This window comes from Dromiciops gliroides, chromosome 6 (assembly GCF_019393635.1).
Source record: "Dromiciops gliroides isolate mDroGli1 chromosome 6, mDroGli1.pri, whole genome shotgun sequence".
Taxonomy (NCBI): Eukaryota; Metazoa; Chordata; class Mammalia; order Microbiotheria; family Microbiotheriidae; genus Dromiciops; species Dromiciops gliroides.
Genome location: NC_057866.1, coordinates 268,720,541 through 268,741,747, shown reverse-complemented (window position 1 = coordinate 268,741,747; position 21,207 = coordinate 268,720,541). Strand labels below are relative to the sequence as shown.

Sequence of the window (21,207 nt, the reverse complement as noted above, 5' to 3'; positions counted from 1 at the left end):
CCACAGGTCTTTCCTCACTCTTTCCTTCACAGAGATCCCCATATATTTCAACATTCGATTCAATTCCACACAATTCAAGAAGCACTTATCAAACACCAACTATCTGCTAGGCAATGTGCTGGAGACACAAAAGTTTGCCCTCAAGGACATTGAAATCTAATAAGGGATAAGACGATTTTTTAAAAAAACAGACCTGGGATCTCAATAGTGTTTTCAGTCCTTGGTAAGCCACTTCCTCTACTAATGTTGATGCCGATCTGTACCTTCAGCCCCTAGTATATTGTCAGAAAGCATTCTGGGAACTGAGGGGTTAATTGTTGTTCCCAGGACCATACAGTCAGTTTGTGTAGAACTTGAACCCAGGTTCTTCTGACTCCTAAAGGTCATTTCTTTATCCCTTCTTATCCTGGATTTAATGAGTTTGCTTGTGCAATTTTTTCCTTTTTCCTTTTTTTTTTTTTTTTTTACTGAGGCAATTGGGGTTAAGTGACTTGCCCAGGGTCACACAGCTAGTAAGTGTTAAGTGTCTGAGGCCGGATTTGAACTTGGGTACTCCTGACTCCAGGGCCAGTGCTCCGTCCACTGCACCACCTAGCTGCCCCAATTGTTTTCCAATTCCATATAACCAAAAGTATCTCTTTTATCTTTTACAACCTACTCTCTTCCTTTACATATACATGGGGCAGCTAGGTGGCACAGTGTATAAAGCACCAGCCCTGGATTCAGGAGAACCTGAGTTCAAATCCGGCCTTGGACACTTGACACAAGCTGTGTGACCCTGGGCAAGTCACTTAACCCCCACTGCCTTGCAAAAAAACAAAACAAAACAAAACATACATATACATACAGAGTGATTTTGAGGGTAAAGAAGAAAAGATGGGGTAAAAAAATCACAAAAAGCCCATTATTCCACAAGGTGGTATGCATATACATGTGTGAAAATATGTACATATATAGAGATATAAAAAAACTTATTGATTAAAGCAAATGAGCAAGGGTATAAGTATAGCTGTTAAATGCCATACTGGTAAAAAACAAATACCAAAATTCTAATAACTACTAACTAGATAAATACTAGTAACTAATAAAAATAACTAGAGGCTATAAATTAAGAACTACATAATAAAAGCTAACTTTTCATTTCATGAAAATATGTGAAACAGGTAAAATTATATATATATATGTATATATATATAAATCAAGTGCATTCACAGGCTTAAATATACCATTCAGAAAAAAAAACAAAAGGAAATTAATAATAAGTGACAATTCATATGCCATAACACCTATCACTTCCATTTAAAGATAACTTACATTTACACACACAAATGTACATAGACTTAAATATCTTTCTTGAGAGAAATGACTAATACATTTTACTTGTATATAAGATGATAGCCCATGAAATATGTATTTAAAATAGTTTGATGCCTTACTGTAAAAAAGACTTATACAGCAGCACTTTGTTCTACCACATCAAATAGTTTTCCATAATCCTTTGACCCAGCAATACCACTACTGGGTCTATATTCCAAAGAGATCATAAAAAAGGGAAGAGGACCTACATGTACAAAAATATTTATAGCAGCTCTTTTTGTGGTGGCAAAGAACTGGAAATTGAGGGGATGCCCATCAATTGGGGAATGGCTGAACAAGTTGTGGTATAAGAATGTAATGGAATACTATTGTGCTGTGTAAGAAATGATGAGCAGGGGGGCTTCAAGGTGGCACAGTGGATAAAGCACCGGCCCTGGATTCAGGAGGACCTGAGTTCAAATCTGACCTCAGACACTTGAAACTTACTAGCTGTGTAAACTGGGGCAAGTCACTTAACACTGATCACCCCACAAAAAAAGAAATGATAAGCAGGCAGATTTCAGAAAAACCTGGTAAGACCTACATGAATTGATGCTGAGTGAAATGAGCAGAACCAAGAGAACACTGTACACTGTAACAACACTGTGTGATGATCAACTGTGATAGACTTAACTCTTCTCAGCAATACAATGCTCCAAGACAATTCGAAAAGTCTGATGATGGAAAATGCTCTCCACATTCAGAAAAAGAACTTTGGAGTCTGAATGCAGACTGAAGCATACTATTTTCACTTTTGCTGTTGTATTTTGTTTCTTCTTTGTGTTTTTTTTCCTTTTGTTCTGATTCTTCTCTCGGAACATGACTAATGTGGAAATGTTTAACATGATTGTAATACAAAACTTATATCAGATTGCTTGCTGGCTTCAGGAGGTTGGCGGGAAGGGAAGGAGAAAGAAAAATTTGGAACACAAAATCTTACAAAAATGAAAGCTGAAAACTATCTTTATATATAATTGAAAGAAAACAAAAAATTTTTCATAATCGACAAACAATAAGGACAATGACATTTTATATTCTCTATAGCTTTCAGTTTATGTGACTTGGTAAAGATGTGATCCATTGTTAAATATGGCTTATAAAAGCTTCTTTGGCCCCTACAAATACCTTCACTAATGAGAGAAAAGACCATATTTGGACTCTTCTCGAAGCCCTAAATACAGAGAGTGAGTCTAGTTTCAAGCCCCACACCTTTGTTGTCTGAATTTCCCAGAAGGGGGCCGCCGGGCACACAAGGTTCTGTGGAGCCAAGGTCCCTGGGACTGGAATGGGGCCTGCACTCTGTGGGAGCCGAGCTAAGCTAGAAGTTCACCTTGAGGTGCCTGAGGTGATTCCCACATCACCCTGACGTTCAAACCCCTACTTAAGTTTTGTTTCTTGACAAGTTATATATGTTTATATATGTTCACACAACACTGTTCTAGTGAGGAATGGATATTCTTGCCCACAATAAGGTTAAGGCCTAGTGTTGCAATCTGATTGGTCGACTGCTACAATCTGATACAATTACCATATATAGGAGGTTGGTACTACATGCTGTGATTGATTGTTTCTGTAATGCTGTATGTAAATAGGAATTGTAATGTGATTGATAGAGAGGGACCCTTGGTGGGTATAAATCAATAACTTCAGTACACTCTCTGGCACATTCAGAAGAGTGCCCATCTTTGTGAAGATGCATAAAGCCTTCACCCACCGACTGCTGCCTGCTTAGATTCCTTGAGCTGCAAGCTGCTAGCAACACCTGAGCTGCTAACACTTGTAAGGGGCTAAAATTCTAGCTAGTCTGTCTAAAATATCTAATGAGTGGTCGCCAATAAATTAAAAGCTTTAGCAAGAGTTAGACTTTTAAGCATTTGTTAAGGAGAATAAGAATTTGATACAGAGAAAGGCCTAGATTCCTCTATCTATTAAAGGGAGAGAGCATTCCTAGCTCCGCTCTCCGCCAGAGTCCACACGAAAGAGCATGAGTCAGAGCCCCAGCCTCCCCCTTCTTCCTCCCACAAGCAAACATCACTTCCTGACACCAAAGAAAAGACACATGGTCCTGCCCTCAGAGGCCCTCTCCTCATGTTGGAGCTTTCCTACAGTAAGTCTCCAGCAGGTGGCATCATTCCAATCGTTACACACTTGAGCTGTTAGCTTCATTTCTAACACAAGGAACACTGAAGGACAGGAGGACAGGATGTTATCAAGGAATTTTATGACAGGAAAAGAAGATGGCTGGTCAGAAGGCAAGAGGGAGGGATGGCAGGTGGACAGCTAGAGTGTGACAGTATCCTCAAGATGTCAAGAGCAATCAAGGAAGGCCTCTGACACACTGGGTAGACCTCCTGTATCAAATTTTCTGGGAGAATATGATGAGTAGAAAAGGACAAGTTGTGATTTGCACTGTGGAAGGAAACTTGTAAACCAACAAGATCACAGATTCACTAAAGCATTTATGACTAAGAGGTACCTAACAAACAAAGGAGATGGCCTTCTATCCTCCTCTGTCCTTCCAAATTAAACCAGCCTCTATTACTGTCCTGATAATATAAGAACAATGACAAAAACAAGTGACGTTACTATGTTACCTTATTTTGTTGTGCCAGCACAGAAAGCATTATTTTAAAATACTTTAAAAAGAGCAAGGGGACATCACCAATAAAAACAAATTTTCCATTTTAAAATAAACTCAAGTTTGTTTGATTGAACCTCACATCCTAGTAGAGCTGAATGGGCTTATAAGTATGTATAATTTAAAATTCTAAATGTGGGTTCTAATCTGTTTCCTCCCAGTTTGGGGGGGAAACTGACTAAAATCACTGATAAACGAGTTTAGAATTTTTTTAAGGGTTTATTGAAAGACAGTAAAAGAAAGATTGAGAAGAGACTTCTTATAACCAGGCAATCCTAGCCTTCCTAATCTCCCACTTCTGAAGTTCCCTGCCACCATGCCAGTGTCTCGAAGCCAAAGAGGAAGCCCAGTCCCACCAGCCTCTGCTTCCTCCTTCATGTCCCCTCCCAGAAATGGGAGGCTCCTCAAGTTGAGTGGCTGGTAGCCTTGATAGACAGTACCCATGAGCGAACGTCGCTTCCTGACACCAAGGACCTTGACCGCATGGCTTGGCCTTCTCCTCATGGTGGAGCTTTTCTTCAGTAAGTCTCCAGCAGGTGGCATCATTCCAATCGTTACAAGTAGAAGGTAGAATCAGAACTGAAAACCACAGCTATCCACCCAAGTTAATCACTATCAATCAATTAACAATCAATCAAATACTGAGAATCAATCAGTCCAGAGGTATTTATTAAGTGCTTATTGTATGCCCCAGCTATGCTGCACAATGGAGATACAAAGACAAAAGTTCCTGCTTCCCAAGGCTTTATAATAACAATAGTACGATTTCTTCTGGAAAAAGTGCATCGATTTATTTTGCTATTGACTCATTTACCATCCCTATGTTTCCCTGCAAGAAAACTCCCTGTCCTGACCACAATACAATACTATAATAGGCGTTATATTCCCCCATTAAAGTGTACGATTTATAAGGGCACTGGTTGTTTCATTTTTATATTCCCAGTTCTTAGAGTACAGGACAACTTAATATTCTTTTTCATCTATCCATCCATTCATTCATTCATTCAAGAACCAGGTTGACCCTAGATGGATGGTACCACCTCTATGAGGCATTAAGCAATTTCTGTATTTCCTCAAAATTTTATAGCACTTGAAAAAAATATTACCTATATGCCACTTACTTTTATACATTCTTATACTAGAGTTCATTATTAAGTACCACATGTCTAATATTCCTCACCAAAACATATGGTCCCTGAGGGCTAGCATGGCAGGGTACTTCTCTTTACCCCTAACAGGGCCAACCACCTGATAAACTGAACTCAATGGTCAGAAAAGTAAAGAGAAAAATAATTTAGCAAAAATAATTTCTCCCTCACACAGCACTCATATTACTTTACTGTTCTCTTTTTTATTATTCAAATATGTCTCAAAAAATTATGTCCTACAAAAGACGGCATAAGGGTGAAGGTGTTAGAGCACAGTGGAAAGAGCACTGGGCCTGGAGTCAAGAAAACCTGAGTTTAAATCAGGCCATGACACTTGGTAGTCGTGTGACTCTGGGCAAATTACTTAGCCTCTGTTTGCTTCGGTTTCCTCAACTATCAAATGAGGATAATAATACCACTTACCTCCCAGGGTTATGAGGACTGGATGAGATATTTATAATGCTTAACACTGCCTGGCACATAGTAGGTGCTATGTAAATGATAGTTTTCATTATTATTATTAGCGATTATTGAATTTCTCATGGTGCATGGAAGTAGGAAGAGTAGCTAGCAAAGCAAAGAAAAGGATCAAAAAAGCATAAAATGAGAAGGCTGGCCTACATAATTTCTAAGGTCCTTACAACTGAAGACTCTAAAACTATGGGAAAAAATTAGCAAAAGGGCAGGACGATTCTAGATTTGAGAGTCCTGATAATAGTCACAATGAAGATAACCATGAGGTGGAGTGGAGGGGAAAGTAAGCCTTTTGTAGCCAGAAGTAAGGAACTGGCTAAAAGAAGTGAGAACAGTTAAGTGACTGAAGACTCTGATCAGCAGCAATAAAAAGGTAATTTTGCTTATAAAAATGTTCAAGTAAAAGCAATTGCAGAAAGCAATCATAAGTATACAACTTGTGCATAATAGAATAATGCAAGGTGGGAAGCTGTCCTAAAAGAAATCACAACCATGGGCAACATCATACTACATTTTCCAGATTCATTCTATTTTTAGCTTCTTCGATTTTTTTTGGGGGGGGGGGGTGGGGGAAGAAAGTTCCAAGAGGAAACAGACCTATGGTCACTACAAATGATCTGGATTAAAACCATATTCATCATGCTTAAAAAGTTAATAAGATGCTTAATAAATTAATAACCATCACCATATTAAGTCTGGTCTGAATGTAAAAGTGAGAGATACCAGCCTAATATTTCCCTTCTTAAACATTAAGATCAAGAAATTCTCCCGTTATTACAAAAATTACTTTAAGTAGGTAGCACCATCCCGATGTAAAATAAAGAAAAATGTTTACATATATATATATATATATATATGAAATATAAATATATTTACACGTACATATATAGAACGGTCCATTTCCATAGAAATAGTGAGTATCAGAATCATGTCTCCTATGTCCAAATAACCACACTACAAGGAAATAAATGACAAGAATCAATACTAGAGAATAAAGTAGAAAATAGGTTTCTTAAAATTTACCCCAATAATCTTTCTCTAAATATGGCTCCTTTCACCATTAACAAATCAGTTCACTCCATTGTAACTACTCTCTCTAAAATTGCCAGTGATCATCACAAATCTCATAGCTTTTCTCAATCCTAATCTGCTGTGATCTCTCAAAAGCACTTGACACTGCCTATTTCCCTGTTCTGGGTTTCTGTAATACTGAGACTCTTGCAGTTCTCCGGTCTGCCCATGCCTTTTCAGGTTCCTTTCTGAACTATTATCACCTTTGTCCCAACTCCTAACTGTAGATGTGAGTGTACCTCAAGGCTCTGTCCTGGACACCCTTTTTTCTTCTCTCTACACTCCCTCCCTCAGAGACTTAAAAGCTCTCATAATTTTAAGTTCTCATCCCCCATCACCAATGTTGATAATAATGTCAAAGAGTTGTCCAGGGGTCATCTCAAGTGCAATTCAGCCACACAAATACTCATTCCGCTCATACACACACCCCAAAGATCCATCCCAACCTGCCCCATGTCCAGTCTTATTAAACACTACTCTCCTCCCTGTTCCAGTAACACTACCAGAGGGGAGGAGAGGAAAGGGGAATATCAAATCAGAAGAAGGGAACCAAAGTAAGGAAGAAATCCTGGAAGAGTGAACAGAGTCACCTTAAAAAAAGATTTAAGTAACTGAAGGAACATAAGAAAAAGTAAACTTAAACTGAAAGGCTCTGCACAGACAATATTAATGCACCTAAAATAAGAAGGTAAATGGTTGAATGGGGAAAAAATCCTTTTATCAAATTTCTCTGCTAAGAGTTTGCATGCAAGATATAAAAACAACTAACAAACATATATGACTATTAGTCATTCTCCAATAGATAAATGGTCAAAGGCTATGAACAGCAGTTCTCAAAAGAAGAACTACAAGTATTCAAACCACATTAAAAGAAATATTCCAAATCACTAATATGAGAAATGCAAATCTAAAGAACCTAGTGGATTCACCTTACTTACTCCCTGCAAATTGGTAAAAATGAAAACAAAGGGAAACAGTCAATGTTGGAGGAATAGTGAAAAGATAGGTACATTATACACTGCTGGCAAAACTGTGAAATGGTAAAATAATTTTGGAAGGAAATTTGGAATTATACAAATAAAGTAAATGAAATGTCCACATCCTTTGAATTGAAGACTCTACCTGGGCTTATGCCCTAAGGAAACCACTAGAAAAAAGTCCCCAAAGAAATCAAACTATTTACAGAAGCACTTTTTGTGAGAGCTAACAATTGGAAACTAAGTAGATATTCATCAATTGGGGAATGGCTAAACAAACTGTGGTATGTGAACATAAGGGGATATTACTGTGCCATAAGAAATGATGTGTGCGATGAATACCTAGAAGCCTGGAAAGATCTCTATGAGCTGATGCAGACAGACAACAACAGAGCCAGAAAACAACATACATGGTGACTACAACAATGTCAATGGAAAGCATGATGTCAAAAAAATCAAAGATAAATGTGACAAGATTATAAAGATTAAGTGGCATTTAAATGAAGAGATATGAGAAGACATCCCCACCCTACCCCTTCCTGGAGGTGAAAGGTCCACAGGCATTACATGTTATACACATTGTCAGATGTTAAGGGCTAAAATTCTAGCTAAACTGTCTAAAATATCTAATGAGTGGTCGCCAATAAATTACAAGCTTTAGCAAGAGTTAGACTTTTAAGCATTTATTAAGGAGAATAAGAATTTGGTAAAGAGAGAGAAAAAGGCCTAGATTCCTATCTATTAAAGGGAGAGCACATTTCTAGCTCCCTTCTCCGCCAGAGTCCAGAGGAAAGAGGCCGAGACTGAGCGCCAGTCTCTTCCTTCCTCCTCCCACTAGTCCGCGTCACTTCCTGAATCCTGAAGAAAAGACTCCTGGTCTTGCCCTCAAAGACCTTCCCTTCATGGGCAGAACTCTTCTACAGTAAGTATCCAGCAGGTGGCATTATTCCAATCGTTACACAGACTTTCTCAATAAACAGATTGACTACGCTGACTTTTTTTACTTCTTTTTTCCTCTCCAAAATATACTGTTATATGAGATGGCTCTCTGGGAGGAGGAATGGGAGGGGATACTATAGTGATGTAAGAAACAAATAACAGTTTAAAATAATGTCCTGCTCCTCCCCTCCCCCCAAAAAAGGAAAGAATTAGAAAGGAATTGTCGCAATAGGTACAAAACCTTGCCCAAGCAACAAACTCCCTGAAAATCAGAATGAACCAAAAAGAAGCCAATGACTCTATAAGCAACATGAAATAATAAAATAAAGTCAAAAGTCTGAAAAAAATGAAGAAATGTAAAGTATCTCATAGCAAATAATAATAACAACAAAAAACTGACCTGGCAACTGTTCAAGGAGAAAAATATTTAAATGTTTAAGACCATCTGAACACTATAACAGCAACAAAAAAAGACATCATATTTCAAGATATCTTAAAGAAAATTCCCAGATCTCTTAAAACCAGAAGCAATGTAGAAAAAGAATCTACCAATCACCTCCTAAAAGACACTCTAAATAAAAATGCCAAAGAACATCACAGCCAAAAATCCATGGTATTAATTAGACAAAAAAATACTGCAAACAGACAGAAAGAAAGCTAGTCATGATCAAATATGATTTAGCACTCACCACTATAACGGAGCAAAAAACCTGGAATAAGATATTCTAGAAGGCAAAGGACATATTCTTCGCCTACAGCCAAAAATAACTTAGCCAGCAAAACTGAGGATAATCCTGCAAGGGAAAAATGAACTTTTAATGAAATAGAGGACTACTTTCAAACATCCTGATGAAAAGAACAGAGCTTCAGAGAAAACTTTGAGGTTCAAATACAAGAGTAAAGGGAAACATAAAAAGGTAAACAATAATGGACAATAATACAAGACCAAACAAGGATAAACTGTTTTTGTACAAATATGATACATGTGTCCCCCAAACCCTATCACATCAGGGTTCACAGAGGGTATCCATTAAGACAAGGCCAGGGAGTGTTTCTGTTATATTTTCATCTTAAGAACAGAAAGGGGGAGGGGCGAATCGGGATACACCAGGTTGGGGTGAGAGAAAAGGTTAAAGGGAAATTCTCAAAATCAGGGTGCACAAATTGATATCTATAGAATCAAGAAGGATGAGATTGGGGAAGAGACTGACACTTGAACCTCCCTCTCATCTAAACTGGTCAAATCAAAGAACACACACATGCATACACACACTTAGGGACAGACATACATTTCACTCAATAGGTAAAAAGAAAGGTAGATATTAAAAGTGCAGATTAAGGTCTGGATTGGTCCTAAGCAAAACAAACTCTTAAGGGTGTAGCTCTTCTTGAGGTGGTAAAGGACGGGAATCTGAGGGAGTGCCCCCAAATTAAGGACTAGCTGAACAAGTTGTGGCATAGAAATATGATGGAATAACTATCATACTATCATTATCAGCATTAAGATCAACCAAGATTCCAGAGGACTAATAATGAAACATGCTTCCTACTTCCGGATAGGTTAAAAAAATGAATATAAAAAGTCATACCACAAAACAAACCTTTTCCTTCAATCCTTTCTACCTCTGCCCCCCAAAAAGTTAATTAGATTAGATCCTTTCACAACTAAAAATTTTCTTTTACCCATATAAGAAAAAAAATATAACCATATGAAAGAGATATGGGATCACAAGGGATAAAACAGATAGTTGAAAAGCTTTTTTGCATAATCAATGCAGCCAGAATAAAAAAAGGAAATTGTTTTTTGGGATAAAAAATCTTGGTATTAAATATACCAAAGAATAACTACAAAGTATTAATAATCATATAAAAGACTGATCCAAATCAATAATAAGATAAATGTAAATCAAAACTATGATGTTCTGATATTCCACCTCACACTGAGAAAATTGTCAAAGATGACAAAAGATGGAAATAGTACATGTTGGAGAAGTTATGGGAAGACTGGAACAATAATACACTATTGGAAGAGCTATGAATCTGTCCAAATATTACAGAAATGAATGGGATTTATGTTCAAAATATATTAAAACTGTTGCCAGACCCTGCGTCTGACCTATATTGGGCATATACTTCAAGGAGATCAATGACAAAAAAGTCCTTATGTGTCAAAATATTCACAGCAACACTTTTTGTGTTAGCAAGGAGCTAACAGAGAAAAAGAGGTACCCACTGACTGAGGAATGCCTATGTGGTATATGAATACTGGAATATTACTGTGCTTTAAGAAACACATGGTTATATTTATAGGACTTGATGCAAAGTGAAATTAGCAAAACCAGTAAAACAATACACACAATGACTATGGCCATGTAAATGGAGAGAACAAAAAACCAAAACTGAACACTCTGCAACTGTAGCAACCACTGCTTGGTTCTGGAGGGTTGGGGACAAAATGGATTCTTTCCCTTCCCTCCATAGGTGGAGACCTCCAGGTATGGAATAATCCATACAATATCAGCTATTGTGGATAAGCTAGTTGGCTTTACCGCAGTGCTCTTTCTTATTTCTCTCTTACAGTGATAGTCTGCTGTGGGGAAGATAGGAAAATATATTCAAAAGGAGGGGTTAACATTCAAAAAAAGATATCAATACCAATAATATATAAACATATTCTTTGAAAAAACTAAAACTTAAAAGACAATTAAATATGTGGCCAAAAAAATTCAACAAAAAACACAATGCTATTCTATAAAACTATCCGGAAGGAACAATCGCTTATCCAGAAATCTTCCTATGCCAGAACTAGGTAAAATCTCTTAAAGTGTAATGAAGGCAAATTTATGGAGAATAAGTAGAAGTGCTGACCACAAAATATAAAGAACTTCAAAGTTTATATAGAGTTATAAATGAGTTTCACAGATTAGTGGAGGATATTTTGAGCAACATGGTTAATTGTTCCATGTGTTGTGGTACAAATAGCAACAAACTTGGAATCAATGTGAATCCTGCTTTTGATGGCTACTAGCTCTATGTGCAAGTCACCTAAACTTTTATGATTTTAGTAGGTATTTTACCTTGCATTATTTCATAAGCTTACTTCCAAATTTCATTATATTTCTAGTATTTGTCCATACTAATTGTATTATATTTAATTAAATTAAAGCATCACGATTTACTTAATATACTCCTCTACTGCTAGTTATTTAGGTCGTTTCCAGATTTTTGTGGGGTTTTTTGTGGCTTTTTACAACTTGAAAAAATCCTGTGATAAATATTTAACATTTTTTTCTTGTTGATAACACTTTAAAAGTATATGCCCAACAATGGACTTACTGGGTCAAAGACTATGATTCCCTTGCATCTTGTGAGTAAAAGAATAAAGTGGGTATAGCTGGACTATAGAGTATGAAAAAGGGTATCATGTACACTAAGGCTGGAAAGGTAGATTGTGGACAAGTGATAAAGAGCTCTGAATACCGAGAGAAAAGTTTCTATTTGATCCTGGACACAACAGGGAGACAAATGCTGGATACACAGATTCAAGATTCACTATCACTTTTAACTGGCATTATTAGGCTGCTTTCAGGTGTGGTATGATGGAAATATCCCTGGATCCAGCATTGGCAGTAGTGGGGTCAGATACTGGCTGTGACACTTGACCTGTGTGACCTTGAGTAAGTCTTGCCACTTCTGGGGTCCCTAGTTTCCTTATATGTAAAATCTTGGGGTCTGGACCAGATGATCTCCAAGGTCCCGCTCAGTTCTGGCTCTATGATCCTAATAAAGTGTAATACTTGGGGGAGAGAAAATTATTAACACTTTGCAAGAATAATGGAAGAAGAAATACCAATATAAGCAAAACCACAAACCAAAATCTAAACTGGGGACATAGATGCAAGATGACATCAAATTATATAAACATAGAATCGGTTAACTCTTTGTAGTACACACAAGAGAAAATAAAATCCCTTTAATTCATGTCCTATTTTAATATTAATTTGATTAAATGAGAAACAATGGTAGGGTTCTAGGTTGATCTTGTGATTCATTAACATTTCTACCACATTAGTGGTAGAAAACCAAAGTTGTCCAGGAACAAAAACTAGGCTTTCTCTGACTAGAAAAGTGAAGAAAGAGACTCTGAAGTGATTAGCTCCCTCTGTCAACCAGGATGCAGCACCGATACTAATTTCACACGCAATAAATAATATTCATCTTAATTTCTGACAGTAGCTAGCAACTACAAATCATATAGAAAAAAATACAAAATAGAACCTCTGAATGGCAATCTCAATAAATGATTAAGTAGGCATTAGTGATCAAAATATCTGTACGATGATGTTACAGATGCTTTGAAACCCAAGAAATCAACACTAAGAAAACATAACCAAAAGGAACTGAATATTTGTATAACTGCACTAAGTTCCTTATGTTTTTCCTAGACTGTCTTTAGATTCAATCAGTCAATAAGCATTAAGTGCTTACTACTTGCCAGACCAGATTCCAATGACATAAACTTAGTTACTTCAATAGCTTCAGAGGAAGTTCAAAGACAAAGGAAACTTCAAAAATAGTTCACACAAAAAATAACTCACTTGAAAAATTAAATTTTAATTTTAGAGAATACTGAACAGGGAACAGTTGGCCATGTCAATATCTTATTCAAATTGTTTTTTAAATCAAAATTAAACTCTTTATTTCTGGCTTATGCTTTCCTTTATAGATTTTCTTCACTATTTTTAGAACCAGATTACAATTTTAACCTTGAGTTTGGCTATTGGTCAAGTAATGCCAGCAATTTCACCTGGACTTTTATTATTCTGCTCTTCAGATGAAAAGCCTAAAATAACAAGTTTCAAATCTTGCAAATTTAGGGCCATAATATCATATTAAATTGATTTAAACAATAGCTAATGTTTATAAAGTTGCTTTAAGGTTTGCAGAGTACTTTACACGTGTTATCTCATGTGAACTTCATAACAACCCTGTGAGGTAAGTTTTACCAATGAAGAAATTGACACTAGAAGAGGTTAATGACTTACAGGTAGGATGTGTCTGAGGTAGGGTTTAGATACAGGTCTTTCTGACTCCAATTCCAGCACAGCACTCTATCCATCACACCCTACCTTCTTAAACTATGGGTCAAAACCCCATATGGGGTCGAGTAACTGAACATGGGGGGGGTCATGAAAATATTGGCAACAGTAAAAGGTTATGTATAGCTATTTTATATACCTATATACCCAGGGTCACCTAAAAATTTCACAGTCAAAAAGGGGTCACAAATCCAATAGAGCAGAGTACATTAACTTCCTCAGTTATTCTGAGTAACAAAATTAATCCAGGGGGCAGCTAGGTGGCACAGTGGATAAAGCACCAGCCCTGGATTCAGGAGGACCTGAGTTCAAATCCGGCCTCAAAAACACTTGACACTTACTAGCTGGGTGACCCTGGGCAAGTCACTTAACCCTCATTGCCTAGGGAAAGAAAAAAAGGGGGGGCGGGGTCACAGAGGGGAAAAAGTTTAAGAAGTCCTATACTACACCAAACTGCCTCTATGCAGGTACTTATATATACTTGCACTTAGAAGGGCACCTAGAAGTGTCTGTGTCTCTCTCCTCTTCCTCTGTGTCCCTCAGTATCTGTCTGTCTGTCTGTCTGTCTGTCACACACACACACACACACACACACACACACACACACACACACACACACACACACACCCTCTTTATACTATCCCAATGAATGGCCCACAACCCAACTTCAACTAAACCCTAGTAAACCTTAGTCATCTCATAAATTTTTCATTCCAGAAGACAAGTTCTCTACTATTTCCAAGACAACTCCATCATAAACTAGCCTAGTCCCTTCTCCAGAGCTCTCCAGAATCCCTTCCCCCTTCCTTTCTTACCTGGGGGTCCTTCTCACCCATGAACTATCAGTACACTATTCCCTACACTTTTATAGTACACATACTCCTCTCCCTAGCAATATGTATACTATAGCTTCAAAGGTTACACAAACATGTATATGCATATATAAGAAGATATTTCCTTGTATAGTTTATGTACTGATGACAAAAATGCAGAGCAATGAGAAAAAGTTCATACAGCCTTTTTCAAAACCTTAATTTTCTTGGGGTAGTAAGAAGAATGCTGGATTTGGAGCATGGAGAGCTGGCTTTGAAAACCTGTATCCTAAGCTTGCTAACTGTGTTCAATAGCCTGGTTTGCTAATCTAAAATAAAGAGCGGGTTGAGGGGAAGGAACAAATTAGAAGTCACCCCACAGGACTGCTGTGAGGATCAAATGCAGTATTTCTAAAGCCTTTTGCACAACTTAAAGCATTGTTATAAATGCCTATTGTTCTCCTTACCATTACTAGTGGGGCAGCTAGGTGGCCCTGAAGTTAGGAGGACCTGAGTTCAAATATCACCTCAGGCACACACTTACTAGCTGTGTGACCCTGGGTAAATCACTTAACCCCAACTGCCAACTAAGGCCATCTCCAGTCATCCTGATGTATTTCTTGCCACTGGACCTAGATGGCTCTGGAGAAGTGAGTGAGGCTGAACTCGCACAGCCCTCCCTCACTTAAATGCAATTTCCAATTCACAGCAAGTCATGACCTGATGTCACGGTCCTCTTAGAGAAATAAAGATGACAGTGACAATAACCAGCATTAGTAGTATTAGTAGAAGATGATTTCTAGGACATGTGAGGAAGCCCACTCTGTCCAGCAGCCCACACTGGTAAAGAGCCAATAGTGTCTAACATTCCTCTTGCTCTCTAATGTTCAATCTTTGCTTAGCTATGGCTCCTTCCCTACCAGTGACAAATATGTGCAGATATTCCCTCCTTAAACAAAACCCTTCACTTGAGTAGGTTATTATCCTGTAGAGCTTTCCCCCCTTTTATAGCTAATCTAGAAAAAGGTGGCTTGCCTCAATGCTTCCTCTTCCCTCATTCACTTGTAATCTGGCTTCCGACCTCATTGCTCCCTAACTGCTCTCTACAAAATGACCAATGGACTCTGAGCTGACAAATCCAAGGGCCTCCCACCAGGCAGACCTTCTCACCTCCCTTGAAGGAGTTTTCCTCTTACCTGCCTTGTTGGTCCCTTTGCCAGATCATTATTCACCCCCAGGACATGTGCAGATATATCCCAAGACTGTCCTAGGCCCTTTCCTCCGGTCTCTCTACACACTTTCTTGGGGAGTTACCAGCTTTCATGGTTTCAACTTTTGTCAACTTCTGGATCTAAACATCTCAGCCTCTCTGCTGAATTCCAGTGTCACATCAGCAACTGTTCTTTGACATCTCCCACTAGCTGGACTGTAGGCAATTCAAATGCAACAAATGTCCAAAGAGATCTCATCTTTGAACCCACAACCCTCATCTTCTTCCTATCTGTTTCTGCTGAAGGTACCACCTTCTTTCCAGTCAACCAGGCTCCCAAAGGCTCAGTCACTAACTCTAATCAATTCTAGTTAACAAGCAAATATTTAAATGCTAAATGCTCAATAGATCTTGCATTTATCACCTTTTCTCTATTCATAAGACAAAAAACCTAGTTCAGAGTCTCTATCACCTCTCCCCTGGACTATTGCTTGAAGTCTTTTTAATCTATTCTCCACACAGCTGCCAAATCTTATTCCCAAAGCACTGCCCTGTCACTCTCCTGCTCAAGAAGCTCCACTGGCTCCCTACTGTCCAATTGCTTTCTTACGATAAAATACAAAATACCATTTGACATTTAATCCCTTCACAATCTCGATTAAGCCAATCTTTCTAAACTCATTATCGAAGCTCCTTATTACCTAAGCTCCTTCACAATGCCCTATCTTCAGCTGCTTATGGGCTGTATTGTGTCTCATTTGCATAACTTTCCAAAAGTTATCCCCCTATGCCTGGAATGTTGTCCCCTCTCTCACTCAACATCGCCACCATTGCTGCCATCAAGACCCTGAACAAAAAAGCCTTGGGTAAAGAGCTGTGACCCCCAAACCACCTTCCAGCCCAGCCAGCCACAGCCATCATCTAGGGTAGAAATGACTCACCTGCCTCATCCCCACCACCAACAGCTGAAAACTGCTACCAATAAGTGCCCTGGGAGGGGCTGACCCCAGGTCCCCAGCCTTGCTTCCAGGGCAGCTTTCCCAGTCTTCTGGGTAACTCCTGTGAAGAATGGGCCAGCCATCTTCACCAACGGCCAGCCAATGGCCACTCCCAGGGTGGGCAAGGCCAGCAGTGCTGAAGCAGCATGGCCACCTGGGGGAGAGTCAGGAGGCAGCATGTGCCAGGCGAGTCAGACCACCACCAGTAACACCACCATATCTCCTCAGACTCTGAGGGGACAGCTCTGAACCCCAGGCCTTGGGAACAGCAATGCTCCCAGCTGGATTCTGACAGCCATCCCCCTGGGAGATGCAGCTGGTCCCCTGCCCCTGCAGGGGCTGCAGCCACAGCTATTGGAGAGGCAGAAAGGAAGGATCTGACCACCAAAGGTCTTGACACTATCAAATGCTTCAACAAACATCACACACTAACAGCATTTTAACAGTAGAAATGGCATTAGAGAAGTACTAAAAAATGCTTTTCCATTCATTCACTCATACTTCATAGAATCCTTGTTTTATCAAGAAAGGAAGACTTGGCAAAATCAGGTGCTATCTCTTTTCCAGGAAGGCTATGCTGACACCATGCTGTCACCCCACCACGGCATTTACCTACAGTGGAGAGAGAGAGAGAGAGAGCCGGCCTTAGAGCCAGGGCAACCTGGTGACCTATGTGACCCTGGGCCAACTGCCCAATCTCTCAGTCCTCCAAGCACAAAGTGGCAAACATGCCGGTCTCAACGCTCCCCCAGATGGCCCAAACCAGAAGAATCTGTACTTGGGAGATGTTTAAGACAATAAATAAAAATACAGTCAAGTAGAGATAAAATTACATTTTAAAATTCAGTCACTATGCAGCCTGTCAAGATCCTTAGGTAGAGTTTGGTTAAGATTCTAAGCTGCAAAGAAGATGCCAACGTGTCTGAGTATAGTAGGAGTTTCCTTACATCACAGAAACTCAGTCCCTATACTATATCTATCTATCTACATATATAAAAAGTAAGCTCCTTGAAGGCAAGGACTGGGTTTGGGAGGTTTTGTCTTTGTATCTCCACAGAACAGATGATGAATAAATGTTTCCTTGCTGAATTAACAATGGAAGCAAATAAAACCAATCTCAAGTTAAACCAACCAAAAGAGGCATTTTCTCCTCCTCAGTTAAGTAAAAACGGGGAGAGCAGACTTCTTTAGGTGGGTTTTTATTTTCCTTTTGCTACATATCTGAAGTTGCTTTTAAACACCTGAAAAGAAACTTGCTTGTTTGATCAGTTTAACTAGGCAAAGTACAATGTCAACTTTCACTATTTGGGATTCAACTACAGTCAGATCAAAAGTTGTCTTTGCTTTCACTACAAGGCAATCCCAAATGCCCCTTCACTTACACCAGCTGGAAAATAAAATGAGCAAACACTTCAAATGTCTTACTTTACCATTTAAGCACTGGCGAAGAACTCCAAATACACAAATACCCTTCAGACTCTGAACAGTCAACATTCTCATTAAAGAGAAATCAATTCCTTAAAAGGATGACTGTTAAAACACAAACGATAAATTTACTCTCCCAGAAAACCCATTTCCATCCAGCCGCTTTCTTCTCCACAGCAGAACCCTGCCCTTTCTAAGCAAAGGTTGTCAGGAAAAATCATAAATCCAAACAATTCCCTTTCTTAAGTTTCTCTTTGGCTTCAGGATCTTATATTAAATCAACTACAACTAAAATGAAGTCCACTGTGCACTTCGTCGCCAATACGCTGTTTTGACAAGTGAAGACAGAAAGCTTAAGTTTCATTCATCATCTTAATTACTTTTTTAAAATAACAGGCATCAACTAAAATAGCGTTCATCATCAGTTACCTTCTCGTACTTAGGCAAAGGCACACTTGTCTTTTCTGAATGAAAAGCCTGAAAAATCTGTCCACCACCTTTAGCATTACCTTTTAAACGCCTCCGCTGGGTTCCTCTCGCATTCCCCAGGCTGTAAGAGGCTTTGGACGGCTGGATCCCTCAGCTTGTCCTCATAGCCTTGGATCAGTCCACTGTGGCAGATCTGGGCCACCAGACCTCGAACAAAGCCTCCGACGCACAGGGTGTCCGAGTCCTGGGCTTTGCAGAAGTGAAAGGCCAGGGCTTGCCGGTGTAAACCTCTCTGCACACTTGCAGGTGAACTTGGCCACAAGAGCTCGGTGCAGAGGGCCGTCTTTCCGCTGCCGGGCCCCCCTACCAACAACACCCCCCAGGCTGCTCCTTTCCCCGAGACGCCAGCAGCATTATTCCCGGGATTCCCGAGGGATGGGTTGTTGGCAGCACTGTTACAACAGTTCTTCTTCTCCTGGAGGCAATGCTGAAGCTTGTGGAAAACCCACTCTCTACAGTAAAAGGGCTTCCCCTGCAGCAGACTGGTCTGAGCCATTTTGCAGGCTCGCTCTTCTTCCCAAGGGCTGGCCATAGCAGCCTGCCCGGCCTCCTTCAGCACGGAGGGCACATGAAGGCCGCCCTGCCAACCCTCTGGGTCCCACACCTGGCCGAGGAAGTTCAAAGCGGGGTGGCTGCTAGCCGGGCAGCCCGCGAGCCCCTGGCGGGGGCTTCCTTTAGTTTGCCCTTTGTCTGGAGGGGCAGATCACAGATCGGCTTAATCGCGGCGCCGGTCCCGGCGCTCCGGAGGACTCGTCGGGTGGCCGCCTAAGTCACCCAACTCCATGGCTACATCTGCCATTTATCGCGACTGGGGCCGAGCTGGGACCCTACGTCTGGAACAACCAGAGGGGGCGGCCCGGGCCTTCGGGGGCTACGCGCTGCCTCTTGACTAGCAGGGTCGGTCCCGCGCCCGGGGAGCGCATCGGGACCGGCTTCCCGGGCCGGCAGGGTCGTGCTGGGCGCCGGACGCGTCGGGACGCGCCCCCTCGGGCCGGGGCGGTGCCAGGAGGCTGGTTCCGAGGGCGGCCCTGCTCGGGCAGGGGCAGAGGATTCTCCCGGAACGTGCGCGCGGGGGTCCCGGGTCTGCAGAGTTCACATCTTCCACGAGAGCCTGGAAGAAAACAAAGAGACGACAACAAGCGTCAGCCCGGAGGGAGCCGGGACGAAGGGGCCGGCCCGGGTCGGGGCTCCGCGGGGGTCGGGGGGCCCCCGGCACCGGCTCCGGGAGCACCGGCGGCCGCCGCTCCGTCCGAAGTTGGGAGCCGGGCCCCGGCGGGCGGGCGGGAGGCCTGCCCGGCTGCCCAGCCGGGTGCCCGGCCCGCGGCCGTCTTTGTGGAGTTGGCAGGCTCCGGACCAGGACTCCGGGGCGCGGGGCCCCCGCCCGGCTCTGGCCGGAGGAGACAAAGCGGGGCGCGCGGAGGGGGGGGGTCCGGGCCCGGCCCAGGCAGGCCCGCGGGGAGGGAGGAGAGGGAGGCCTCCGCCCGCGGTTACCTCCGCCGCCGCTTCAGTCGGCGCACGCCCGGACACCGCGGCCTCCTTGCCGCCGCCCCTCTTCCGAGCTCCCGGCCGCCGCCGCCGCCGCCGCCGCCACCACCACCATGCCTCTGCCCGCGTCCCAACCCGCCCGGCCCCCGAGCGCAGCGCGCGCCTGCCCCGGCTCCGCCGGCCCGGCTCGCCCTCGTCCCGCCGCCGCCGCCCGGGCTCCGACTGCCAGCCTCCGGCCACCCCGGAGCGCGAGCCCGGCCCCGCCCCCGCGCGCCGCCGCGCCAGGCCCCGCCCCCCGCGCGTCCCACGCGGACGGGCCCCGCCCCCGCCCCGCCCCTCCGCGCCTCTCCTCAGCCAGGCCTCCCCCCTCCGAGAGAGCCGGGCCCGGCCCACCGGGTCTCCTCAACTCCCCTCGCGCCCCTCCCCTTCTCCCGTCTCCGCCGAAGCGGAGCCCTTCTCCTCTTCCTCCTCCTCCTCCCCCCACCTCTCTGCAACCTCCCCCTCCGGGTGCGCAGCCCGGCCCCGCCTCTCCTACCCTCTCTGCGACCCCCGTCGAATCCCACCTTGTCGTCGCCGCCTCCTTCCCCTGGGCTCCTCCCATGCCCCCCAAGCCCCACCCCTCTCCCCTTCTCCGGAGTCCCGCCCCCTACGCCCACTCTGCTTTCCCCTCCCCTCTCGCTCCAAACCCCGCCCCCTTTCTGGGAGCCCCGCCCTCAGCTAGCCCCTCCCGCCCCGAGGATCCTTTCTTCCACCCAGACCCTTTTCCAGCCCCTCCCCTTCTGGGCTTCCCACCTTCCCCTGTCTAGTCTGCCCCCACCCAGTTGGGGCGGCCCCCCCAACCGCTCCTCTGGAGCTCGGAGGCTTTACTCTGGGCCGTGGCCCGCAGGCCCCTCTTTGTTCCATTGGCCTAGGAAGGGCTGGGGAAGGGGAGGAGAGAGCCCCCCAGCTGCTCCCAGGAAAGATGCCCCAGGACCCTTCCAAACCCCTCCAACAGTGGCTCCCCCCAGTGTCTCTCTAGATTCCCCCCAACCGTGGCTCCCCCCAGCGCCCCTCCAGAGCCTCTCCAGACCGCCCGCCTTCCCCAAT

General features: G+C 42.6%; 1 protein-coding gene across 2 annotated transcripts in view; it reads right to left on the bottom strand.

Moving 5' to 3' along the window:
* The window catches only part of ANKRD50 (ankyrin repeat domain 50), a 66,823-nt gene extending 46,574 nt beyond the window's left edge, over window positions 1-20,249 (bottom strand). For both annotated transcript variants that reach the window (XM_043971355.1, XM_043971356.1), the window contains exons 1-2: window positions 20,128-20,249; window positions 18,657-19,747 (exon numbers count right to left, since the gene is read on the bottom strand). In XM_043971355.1, the coding sequence (XP_043827290.1) occupies window positions 18,657-19,168 (512 nt within the window). In that variant the 5' untranslated portion in view covers window positions 19,169-19,747; window positions 20,128-20,249. The remainder of the gene's footprint in view (window positions 1-18,656; window positions 19,748-20,127) is intronic.
* Window positions 20,250-21,207: the final 958 nt, after the last annotated feature.